Here is a 12,836-nt window from a genome sequence, read left to right on the forward strand (position 1 = left end):
CCTTGGTCCACTAGACACAGGCATAGATACCTGTGGGTCACTGAAACCCTTGGTCCACTAGACACAGGCATGGATACCCATGGGTCATAGACACAGGCATAGATACCTGTGGGACACAGAGGTCCATGTCCCCAAGACACAGGCATAGATGCCTGTGGGTCATTGAAAGTTGACATGTACTTTGCAGGTAAAGAGGTTGTTGACCACCTACTCACCAGTGGAGTTCTGATTATTCAAAACTACTTGGCTTTGAGTTCCTGATAGGTGGGTGTGGGGTGCTGGAAAGATCCTTGGCCTGAAAGTTAGGAGCTGGAGGGGGCCGAACTCCTTTTGGGTTACCTATAATACTCAGTTACAGGGCTACATCCCCAGACACAAGGGATAATTGCTGGCTCTGGTGTCATGAAACAGGTGTGCCCTCATTGGCATACTGCGGATCCACTGGCTACTCCTCCTCTTTATAACCTCAGCCTTAAAATTATTTGTTTACTTGCAGTGCTAGAGGTCGAACCCAAGAACTTGTGCATCTAAGCAAACACTCTATTGCTGGGCTTTTCTGAGACAGAGTTTTGCTATGTTTCCCAGGGTTGCCTTGAATTCATAACCTTCCGGTCTCTACTTTGGGAGAACTGAGATTATAAGTGTGTGCTACCATATCTGGTTCTTACTCATAGACCAATGCAGAACCTGTTACCTTACAGGTAAATTAGAGGAATAAATAAAATTGACCTATGAAGGGCATTAGAAATGGGCAGGCACCACCCAGTAGTCCATGGAAATCTTTCCTTTCAGAACCCTGCTGCTGCAATGTTTCTGGATAGTCGGTTCTGTCTCTGTGGCATTTCCCTTCATTGGAATGAATGGCATCTCCACACAGGCCTTCCCCTGGGCTCAGTGCAGTGCCGAGGGTGTGTAAGGCGTCACTCTGACTTAGGAAGGTTGGGCCTGGGAAGCCAATGAAAAGGATAATGAGGACATTGTAGATGGGACTAGAAAGAGAATACCCTGGGCAAGTATCAGAGAAGCCTCTTCGGGCTAGAGGTAGATGGGGCCACAAGTCTGGCCAGTGGAGTTAAAATCAATATCTCCCATGATTAGGTAGTGTTGGGTGGGCACCGCTGCAGGAAGTTTACTGTACCCCCTTTCCTGGCTGGAAACTGAGACTGTAATTGACTTCCCAAGAACCTCAGGAAGCCAAGGTGTGTGAAGGCATCTGAAGCAAAGTAGATGCCCGGGAAACCTGTGATTGTCTGGTCTCTCTATCTCTCATGGTACCATGGACCTTCTGATGCCCAGTGGTTGGTCTTGTTTGCCCTTGGATTGCCCCCAGGATGGGAACAAGGCCTTTTTGATAGTCACAGTACCACTACAAAGTCACCTGATATCCTGTAATAATATATAGACACATCAGGGAACACAAATTGTCTTCTATTTATTTTGTGTGGTGGGGGGGATGGGAATATTGTTAGAGTAGAAAGAATTTTGAACTCTAAAGAAAAGACTTGAAGACTCTGTGTGTGTGTGTGTGTGTGTGTGTGTGTGTGTGTGTATGTGTGTGTGCGCACACGTGATATATGTATCGTATTTACATGTGACACGACACTAATATAGAGGGAGGTCAGAGAAAAACTTGTGGGAATTAGTTCTTCCCTCCCACCATCTGGGAATAAAACTTAGATCACCAGACTTAGTGGCCGGGACCTCTACCTGATGAGTTGTCTTCTAGATCCTACTTGTTTCGGGCTATCTAGCCAAGCAGTTCTCTTTTCCACACATTGAGTATTTTCTGAATGCCAAATGCTTTGCATTTCTGTCTCATGGAATTTCCATGACAACCCATTTCACAGATGAAGCCAAGGCTCATGGAGAGGAAATAATTGTCTGAGGTCACTCAGCGGGTAAGAGACAAAGCTGGGATGCAGGCCTGGTATGAAGCCAAGGATTGTGGTCATCTCCCCCACTGTTTCCTTGGCTTCTGGCCCTGGCTAGAGGGGAAGCCAATGGTGATTTAGCTTGAAGGAAGATCACAGTCCAAGAGAAAAGGAACATAGCTAGGAAGTCTATCAAGGAGAGAGGTAAGAAGTCTAAAAAGATTTATGGCTGGGGCTACATCTGGTGCACATGGAATGAGCCTGCAATGCAGGGGGTGTTCAGAGATGACCTGGCAATGGCTGGAGGGTGGGAGGCTGGAGGTCTGCTCTTAAACCCTTCCAGCTGCCTGCTACTGGTACTGATGCCCTCTGACAGACTGCAGCTCACATTGCTTCCTTATCCGGGCCATGAAACCATGGGCAGAGTCTGATGAGATGAATTTGCCTGTGAAGCTGGACCCCTCCCTATTGCCCTTTGTACTAGGCCACCCCTCCAGTTACCGACACCGAAGTCCTGCCACCCTGAGTGGAATCTCAACGCCTCCTCATTTGGCTGACTGGGGCTTGGCCAGAGCTCTGCAGCCATCTGCTCACCCTGCACAGCTCTTTGTTGCTTTTGGCATGTTTAATGGCTTAATTTCTATTTTTTGGTTGGGAAATGTGGCTCACTAGCAGCAAGGGAGCAATGGGTGCTAGGATGGTTTCTGATAGCTATCTTGAATGTTCATATCCTAATACATTCTACTGTCAATGACCTGTCCTCCCAGCTACGAGTCCTCGCTCCCCCTTTGCAGAGATAGGCTCAGTGCCCGCCTTTGGCTAGGCCTCGCTGCCCATCTCATTCCTTCTCTGTCCTCCTCCTGCCTTGCACACATAGCATTGCACTTCACCGATATGGTCTGCAGTCGTGGGAAATCTTTGACTTGGAGGATATGAGAAAGTGTTTCATTCTGCTTGGGGGCTAGCAGAGATGAGCTCATCTCCAAAAGGCATACATTATTTGAATTCCATGCTCTAGGGGCAAAGGGGCCCCTGATCGTTTTGAACTTTGGCAGGGACAGAATTCTGGTTTAGCACTGTTCAGCAGGGCCAACAGCTGGGTTTCCTGTTTGTAATTCCATGCCAGGGCTGGGGTTTGTTTATGGTGGGGGGTATAGAGTGTTGGAGAGCCCTGGGGGAAACTTAGCACATTTCAAATCGTGAACTCTTGAGGTGGAATGCCGTGGAAAAGCATCACGTGGCATCCCCAGTTTGAGTATTTGGTTCTCATCTGGAGTCCAGGCTCAGGGAAGTGGATCCTGTGGTGACCCTGAATGTGGCCCAAGTCTGCTCACTGACCTCCTTCACTCTCTGGCAAGAGTGCGTGAACTTCCTATAGTGGCCTCATCCATGGGAGATCGCTTGACACAAACGAACACGTGAAGCAGATAGATAGTGAATGTCCTCAGCCGTGAGGGGCTAAGTCTGGCTGTGCAACGGGGCTCCTGTGTGGCTCTAGAAACCTTAACTCTGTAAAGGGTGTGGATGATCTGGAGAGAATATCTGTCCAACTTGAGTATCTTGGCCTTATACAGGTGCTCATATTAGATGTTCATTGTATGGGCCACCTCAGCTCCTCTCTCCGAGTCTCCTGGTACTTAATCCAGGTCACAAGTCTGTTTTCCTCCCTGGGCATGAAGGCTTGAAGGGGTGAAGGACATAGACTATGCTAGAATCTAGAGCCTTTCCCCACCTCTACAAATTGGTATTGGAAGTTTTCTGGCCAAGAGAAGTGAGCTGAGGTTGGGAATGTGACACAGAATATAACTACACAGACTCTGTGTTACAGTTTAATAAAAACTGTGATTAGGACAAGTCTGGTGTACTATGGGAACCCAGAGAAGGGAGGAACACAGCCTGATGGGAGTATCTGGAAAAGCTTCAGAGAGGAGGCATTCGTTGCCCTTGACCTTGAAGGAGAAGGAGATGTCTACCACACTGCCTCTTTCTAAGAATTACTTGCTAAGCATGCACTTGCTCCTTACTGGGGGCGGTTGAAAAATTACAGGAAGGGATGGTGGTTCCTGTCCATTAGAAATGCACAGCTTGTCGGGGAGCAAGCCTGGCACTGCTCAGCCCATTGGAACTCTGGGTATACAGATGGTGGAATGGGCGGGTTTCACGGTGCAGACTTGGAGATCTAAGGCTTCCAGACTACCCTGTCATACGGAAAGCACACTCAATGCAAGAAGAGTTCCTATCTTGCAAAGACATCCCAAGAGGCCCAGTCCTCTGATTTCCATCCCACTGTCTGGTTTCATCAGCCTGGTTTTATGTAGCAGGAGTTAGCTGAGTTCTAGTAGGGGTGGGGGAGCAAATTGGGCATGAAAGGAGAGGCCATTGGCAAGCAGTTAGTTAGAAGTGCTGGCTGTCCTTATAACCCAGCTGGAATCTGTGGATCATAGAACACCTATGGAGCCAACATATGACCTAAGTACGAGGGATCAGGGTAAAGTGCCCTTTCTGAGCCTTTGGTTTTGTTGTTTCTTCTCAGACTGCTCTTCTCCAATGCTCTCAGGGTCCTTCCAGATGGTGTGTGTTGTTTGTTTCCCCCCTCTTATTAGCTGGGCTCATCCATCACTGTTCTGTTTTGTTTTTGTTTTATAACATCACAATGAGATTTGAATCACTGAAAACAGGGATGATGCCTGACACTTCTCTTGTTTTCCCAGAGAAGAGAAGCGGTCATATAGACCCAAGTTCCTTTGGATGATATCAGCATCAAGTCTCAGCACTGCGACTTAACCTGGACCTTTGAGCAGTTTCCTTATCTCTAAAAGGCAATAACACCAAACCTTCCAACCTTCATGCAACTGACCTGCTAGGCTGTTAGCTTCTTAGCTCTCCATGGCTTCCCTGGCATCTCTACCCTTTCGATACCAGTTATGGCATTCTCTCTGCAAGCCATGACAGTCAATGTCTAGACAGTCGTGCCTCATAAAGTATTTATCGTGAAGCAAGTTCCCTCCCTGTTTAAAACCACAGACTGGTGCTCCTTTTGGGTGTGCTTTAGACCTCCTAGTACAGCATGGTAGATGTTTGGTCACCATTGATGCTCCTTCATTCCTAACTCACCTAGCTCTTGGCACACTGTGGGCTGATGAATGCATGGAGCTGTGACTCTGGGTTCCAACAGTTCAGGGTGGAAATGTGGGACCCTGGAGCTGCCCACACATGCACTAACAGGCCCACTGTCATTTTCTTGCTTGCAGATTGATCTGGAGCCAGAAGGAAAGGTGTATGTGATCATCGATCTCTCAGGGTCATCAGGCGAAGGTAAGAGAGCATGATCTCTCACCCTTGTCCTTTTGTGTTGAGCCTCGATCTTCTGGGTCTCCCCAGTCCCGTCATGGCCAGGACATTAGCTCAGTGACATTTAATTAGTTGGCATGCTTTAGCAGGAGAAGGTTGTTTTGAAGATGCTGTGCCTATGTACCAAAAGGAGCCAGCCATCTGTTACTGGTGGAGCAGAAGGAGATTTGGACTTGCTGAGAGGCCGGTAACACAGGCATTTCCAAATGCTGTGTGCAGGGCAGGTGCCAGTGGAGCGGCACTCGCTCCCAGGAGGCTTCTGGAGGTTTGTGTTGTGCATGGTGAGAAGGAAGTAAAACCAGTTGGTCTAACGGTATTCAGAAACGAAACAAAGAGGGTGGCAGACTTTAGAATCTTACACTTTTGGATCATTTGCAGATTCATTTTACTAGTTATTTAGAAGGCAAATGAAGTCAATGAGATGAGACAACATATAGGTTTTCTCTGATATTTATATTTTTCTTCTTTCTTGTTTTTGTATCCTCTTCTTTTGATTTTCCCCCTTTGCTCACTTAATATCTTTTAAGGGCAGAAATGTAAGTGTGGACAAGCAGAGCAGAAGGGAAGGCTAAAAAATGCAGCCTTGTCCAGACAGATGCAAGGCAGTTGTGGTAGACTTAAGCACTAGACTGGGTAGTGACTAGACGGGACTGAAATGTATTGACTGGCCTCATCTTCCCTTCGCTTCTCTCTGAGGGCAGGGAGACAGAATGGTTGGTGGCATGGCAGAGAGACTGGGAGACAATAACCACTTCACCTTAGAGATGAGGGAAAGAAATGGTGTTTGGGGTCTGTGTCCCCAAGTGAAAAGAGTACATTCCTGTCCTTCAGCTCTCCCAGCTGGAAAACTTGGCCATTTCACAGACTCACACCAGATAATAAGCACAATGTCACAATCACACACACACACACACACCAGTCTCTAAGTAAAGGTTGTGGTGGGAAGAAACATATGTGACTAAGGTCAAAGACCATAGGTCAGTGGTTCTCAACCTGTGGTTTGCAACCCCTTTGGGATCACATGTCAGATATCCTCTGTATCATGTGTTTACATTACAGTTCATAAGAGTAGCAAAATTACAGTCATGAAGTAGCAATGAACTGATTTTATGGCTTGGGGTCACCATAACATAAGGAATTGTATTAAAGGGTCACATCATCAGGAAGTTGAGAACCACTGCTCTAGGCAAATGATGGATGTCATAGTGGCACCTGATAACTTTCATCTGGTCCGTTCATTGTCAGTCTCAGCAGGTGTCCAGAGTATTTCCATAATTATGTGCACGTGGGGACCACACGAGAGCTGGGTCCTCTTTTAATAGATTTTGATGATTTGGCACAGGTTAAAAGCTTCAAGCATCCTTTCAAAATTGGTTTCTTACATATTCTGCTTTTTATTGCAATTCTGTTTGGCATGCTCAACTTCCCATCTCTGCTGTCAGCCCTGAACAGCCAAGAATAAAATACGCCCTTGAATAGTTGAGGATTTAATGATATGTGGTATGAAATATTTAAGACCTACAAAAATAAAGGAAAATAGCCTGTCCAGGTTAAGAAAAAGCAACCTATCCCAGCACAGGTGGCAAATGACCAAGATCTCACCTACTCTGGAGGCTGAGGCAGGAAGATGCCTTGAGCCCAAGAAATTGAGGTCAACCTAAGAAATAAGAAAAAATAAAACAACAAATGCAAACAAAGAGTGAAGGCTTGTAGTTGCCTTAAACATTGTTAGCATAGTATGTGAGCCCGGCTTATAAGACTTGAGAGTTTACAATAGCATCCTTATTGTAGATGTTGGAAAAAGTGTTTGATAAACAAAAATCAATTCCCTCTTTCCTGTTCTTTTCCTAACCTTAATTAAACATGTATTTCCTGTGCCAAAATGCTGGGCAACCAATGGCAGGCTTGAATTATTTTCTTTCTCCTTGAAAAGATTAACGGCTTGCAAAATTATAAACAACATTTTTTTTAACATTAGGGAGAAAGGAGATGGACAATGAATGAATAAATAAATCAGAAGCAATTGATTTTTTTTCTTCTTGCTTCTACGCTTTATTGCATGCGAATAACCAAAGCAATTTTCATTGGGTTAAATTCTGAGTCTATTTTTTTTTAATCTCTTTCATCTAAAGAAAATAGAGTTTACTTTAGAAACGCTGACACATGCCAGGATCTGTAAAGTACTAGCATGTGTTTCTCTGAAGCCAAGAGGATTCCATTTTCCCTGTGCTGGTCTGGGCTTGGGATTCCCTTCTGTGAGTGGTGGGAGGATGCCCTGTAGTCCCGTGCGATGTTCCATTTGGGACACATCCATCTGTTCTCCCAGTCCTGTGCCCCAGGCCGAGAGGGCTCTTGGTATGGAGGTGGTTTTGGTCATGGAAGGGTTGCGAGGGTGAAAGAAAGACTCAGAGAGGCATAAACCACAGCTAGACTGCAAGAGAGAATTCCCAGAGAATCAATTGTCAAACTACCCTATTGCCCTGCAGACTGTGGATTCTACTCTTGTCTGCTCCCTTTCTTGGGTACAAATTGTGTTCTGCGGAAGGGTGAGAGGAGAGTAACAAGGCCTTACTGAGGGCTCACTGCTCTATCACTCTGCCACCAGCATCTCTTCAGCAGCCCTGTCTCCCATGCTCCAGTCCCGTCAATGGGAAGAACTTAGCCGTAGATGTGGCACACATTTTACAGCCCATGCACATTCCAAAGGGTGCATAGAAAAGTGTGGGGTGTCAGTGTGAATCCACCCCCTTCTTCTAGGGTATTCCAAAGGTTCCTTTCCTTCCTAACATGCTGTTAGGAAGCTTGGGTGTTTACATCCGCTGGAGCAGGATATAATGTGATTTCTGACTGTCTAATAAAATTCCAGCAGTTGCACATCCTGTGTTGGTCACCATAATGGGATTTGACTAGTGTGTGCTTTGGCTAAAGCAGGGAACCTGACCCCAGATGTAAGGGGAGGTCAGGCCAGATGACACCGAAGGTCATTTCCAGTCATGTGATGTTATTCTTCAGTGTAATCTGAATAGACAGACATCTGTCAGCGCTTGTGACCGAGGAATGGGTAATATCTGCATCTGATAGGAGAATCTGAAGGAAGTAGACTTATGGAGCCATGTGGTGTCACAGATGTTTCACTGATGTCAGACATGATTTTTGTGTGAGTCCCAGTCTGAGGCATTCCTTAGTTTGACTTTCACCATGAATAGCAACCATTTGGCTCCCTGGTAAGCCTGGCACTATCTGGATCACCAGATGATTAGGTCAAAGTATAATTAGCTCAGGTAACAGAAGTATAAACAGCAACTTAATTCTGAAGTGTGTAGGCAATTATTTCTCGGTGTGTCTGTAAGTTTTGATTTCTGCCTTTGCTGTCGCTTGTGTATGATGTCTTATTCATTATAACAACATGGGATGGGAAATGGTTAGGGCCTGACCTGCAGGGTCTTCTTCTGGTGCTCTGCATCTAGCGGCAGTGTCCATCTCAGACCCTTCAGAGTCTAAACCGCAACAGAGATTGTAAGAAGTAGGCCCCATCGGATGTTGGGGTTCACAACCCATGTCTGCAAAAGTTGAATGACTGCTGCCCTACAAACACCACACATCACGCACTTGAATCCAGCCCTGGTGGGGATTGTGCATTGTAGAAGTTTGAAGTTGAAAAGCAGGAAGCAGGGCCCAGCCATCCTCCTTTCTGCAGTCACATGATTCTCAAGCTCCTTGTGTCTTCCCTAGGAAAGAGCATGGCCCTAGGAATCCACCAGACCTGGGTTGAAATCCTGGCTGTTGTGTTTGCTAGCTTAGTTTTGTATTCCTTACCCAGAAGGAAGGTGGGTGGGGGCCATGCACTGTGAAATTTCACATGGACATAGTTTCAGAGATTCCATTCTCGTCATTCGTGTCTGCCTAATTCAGACTGAAGGAAACCTGGGAAGAGTGTTATGGAAGGATCGATGTAAGAACAAGGCCTTGGGACAGTGTTCATGCTCTGTACATATTCAGAGCCTGGAGATCCAAGAGTAGGGATGTGGGGGTAGTTCATCAGAGTCGCCTTGAGAGCAATAGGCAAGGTCTTCAGGAAACAATGGGAGAGCAGGTTTCTGACTCTGGTGGAGTGCTGACCTGGGCCAAGAACAGAGCCTGTGAAAGAGGTGACTAACAAGGCATGTGGATATATGCCCAGTCTAAGAGATTACTTCCTGTAGGGTTGAGACCCAGATGTAGTTTTACTACTACTACTACTACTTCTTCTTCTTCCTCCTCCTCCTGCTGCTGCTGCTGCTGCTGCTGTCTGGAGCATCCAGGAGCCACTGGTCTGTGTCTTGAGTGCATTGAGGTTAACAACTTCTCTTGTTGGAGCCTGGCTCCTCCCACCACCATTCGGTGCAGACTGAGAACACATGGCCTCCAGGCTCTCTCAGGCCCTGGGGAAAGCCCTTCATCTGTTTGAAGACAGTTGTTAAATCTCTCTTCTTCGAGGCAGAATCCATCAAATCCTTTAGCCTTTCGGCAGGTATGTTTTTGAAATCTCACTCCTCTTTGCAGCCTTTGAGTGGGTTTTTCTCTAGTTGCTCAAGGAGAGAGATGTGATAAAGCCAACTTCGCCTGGCTCCCAAAACACAGCGTGTGTGTAGAGATTTTCACTTTACCAAGTGCTTGACACCATCACCTTCACATGGGAGTGGGGTGCTGAGAGGCCAAATGATGTACTTCAGACCACACTACATGCTTCCCTCCAGTATCTGCTCTGCCAGAGCCCTGATAAAGAGTTTTCAACATGGAAATGACCTCCTGGTGTTATTATTTTTGTTCGTACATTTCTTCAGAAAGCTTTTAATAGAAACATAAAGCCAAAGTTCCTAGCTTTTAATCCAAAGGTGGCCCCAGAGTCCCTTTCATAAATACACAGATCTATTTCTCATTCCTTAGAAAGGAAAGCCCCTGGTCCCTGTTTCAGGAATGGCTGAGCCCTCCAATGTCTGTAGGGTGGACCCAGAAGCAGGTCCCGATTCGAAACTAGAGCTGACATAAACCAAGCAGGATAATGATCTTTCCTATTGCTTTGCCCTTTTTCACAGAAACATGAAGTCTTGTGTTCATATCAGGCATTCAAGCCTTTAGGTGGGTCCTTGGCTCTGCCTGGGGGTAGCATCTCCAGGTTCCATAGTCCTACTGAAGAACTTGGCCTTTCCTAAATTCCATGTTATTTGATGAAGCATGGTTGTCAGAGAGTTACAGGGCATTGCTTACTCAAGTGAATGACACCCACTAATGCTTCTCAACAAATGTGCCCAGTTTGGTATTGGAGGGGGAGAGGGAACAGTAAGGAAGTAGAAGATGGAAAACAATATTCACAAGAATTGGAACATTGCTTTCAATCAGGAAGGCATGTCTTGTAGGAAGAAGGCATCAAAGAACAACACAACACATGTACATTGAGTTCAGAATTGGGTGTGGCCAGAGAGTAAACTGAAATGGGAATAATCCAACAAAGCTTCAAGGGAGCATAGGGGCTTATACTGGAAAGGATGGGTGGGACAGGGTAAATCAAGTAGATAGAGTGTGTACTCTCTGGAAGCATCCAAACAAAAAGATAGTTCTCATTATTACGGGCAGAAATTGTCATGCTGTGCAAGCAAGAAAGCTGGAATCCTATAAAAGGTTAATCCATGTTTGAAAACCAAAGGCAGAATTTCTAGGTTTAACTTCATGGTCAAGACCTCTTTCTCTCTTAGATCCCCAAGAAAGAAAGGAATGTTCCAGGTCAGATTTAATCACATCCAGGACACTGGGTAGAGGCCTGGTATAACCTGCACTGAGGTGTTTAGAAGGCCAAGCAAAGGCATCATTCTGCGGCCTTTTCACATTCTGTTTTTCCCCACTTAGACACCTGATAAAGTACTGTGCTGATCACTGCCATCTTCAGGCTATTAGCCTCCTCCTCTCCTTCCTCCTCTTTTTCAGGCCTGGAAAATAAAATCCTGGGTCTCATGCATGCTAGACAAGTGTCCCACCACTGAGCTAGTCCCCAGCCTTCTGAGGTACCCCAAATTAAGCCCAGGCAATCCCATGTTTTCTCTTTTCGGTTTCTGTTCAGTTTTGATTATGAAACATCACTTAGGATGTTAATGGAAGCCTCCATCTTGCCAAAGTCACACCCAGCTGCAAGGTGTTGACCCATCCATCTCCTCTGTGAGGTGTCCCTTAGGCAATAGGACTCTGGTTGTGTTCACCTAGACATCTGAGGTTGTGCTCCCTAGACATCTGAGGATGTGTCAGATCTTCCAGAAGTGCACTGAGCCCAGAGAATAGAGAGTAATAACATTCAGATGTGCAAAATTGTTGATCTCAAGGTCTGTACTCTACTCCCGACTCCCAACCTGGTGTGACTACTTACAACTTCTGACACAGCAACACTCAGATCCTTTGCCTTCCAGTTTTAGAGGATCCTCTTGGCCCCAGTGGAATCAGTGTTTATTCCTAGAAGTGATCATCTGCACGGGTGAGGTCGAGGACTCAGCTGGAGAGCAATGAGCCCCACCCATGCCAAGATGTTCTTATATCACAGAGAGCCTTCGCCAAAATGCTCTGTAAGAAATAAGCCAAGAAACCCCCATTTCCTTTTAAATGGTCTCTAGAAGCACAGCAGTTCCTCTGAAATGAATCATGCACAGTTACCAACACCAAGTGCCAGCCATTAGCAGACAGAAACCAGGACTGAACCCGAAGAGAATGGGGAGCCACTCACTCCAGCCTCCTTTATTCTGTCTGCCATTATGGGATGTATATTTTCCCTTGATTGCGTACTTGTTTTACTACTTATTTAATTGCACAAGGGATAGTCGTGTGGAAGAAATACATGTGTAGAAAAGGTGGGTTTATGATGGGTCCTTAGTGAATACATGGGCCCCGTATGTCCTCCCATCCCGTCTCTGTTGATAGGTATCATTTCTGCATCTTATAAAAGAGGGTTTGGGGAAAATCGTGTTTACAGCTCAGATCATATTTGGTTGAAATGGCCCATAATTGAATCATTCACTGTTGTTAATGTCCCTGTGACTTGGCTTGAAAGAAAAGGGTATTTCCATTCATCTAACCTAATTTAGAGAGTTGTCTTTCTGTACCGATTATTCTATTCTTTTATCTACTTGAAACTGGCCAGCGCTGACAGCTTTATTGCTGTTCCTTATTACCTAGCTTTGTTGAAACACGCTTTCACAATCTAACACATTTGCCACCATCAATCTAGGTGTGACGCCAAGGCTCTTGTCGTCTCTTTTATTGTAAACCTTTGGTGTGAGCATGTATAGACTGAGGAGCTGTGAACACACACACACTATCTCTCTTGTACTCACTCTTTCTCATAGTTTCAAAATAATTCATTGGTGGAGGCCGAGGGTGCCCGTATCAGGGAAGCCACCTCCTTTTGTACTACTCATCATGGTTGTTGTTTGTGTCAGGAGCGAGGCAGATGGGAATGCCTGGGGAATAGGTCTGACCCTCTGGCAGCCACTTGCTCTATGTTTGTAGCAGCTGGGCAGAAGATACCAAAGCTTCTGAAGCCACCAGTCTGTGGATATGAAGCTGGAGGCAGGAAGTCACAGGCACTAATTGAAC

At 45.9% G+C, this 12,836-nt stretch overlaps 1 protein-coding gene across 2 annotated transcripts in view; it reads left to right on the top strand.

Annotated features, from left to right (window-relative positions):
- Prkce (protein kinase C epsilon) overlaps nt 1–12,836 on the top strand; it is a 496,185-nt gene that overhangs the window by 184,339 nt on the left and 299,010 nt on the right. For both annotated transcript variants that reach the window (XM_051175213.1, XM_051175214.1), the window contains exon 2: nt 5,123–5,186. In XM_051175213.1, the coding sequence (XP_051031170.1) occupies nt 5,123–5,186 (64 nt within the window). The remainder of the gene's footprint in view (nt 1–5,122; nt 5,187–12,836) is intronic.

Source organism: Phodopus roborovskii, unplaced genomic scaffold, assembly GCF_943737965.1.
Source record: "Phodopus roborovskii unplaced genomic scaffold, PHOROB, whole genome shotgun sequence".
NCBI lineage: Eukaryota > Metazoa > Chordata > Mammalia > Rodentia > Cricetidae > Phodopus > Phodopus roborovskii.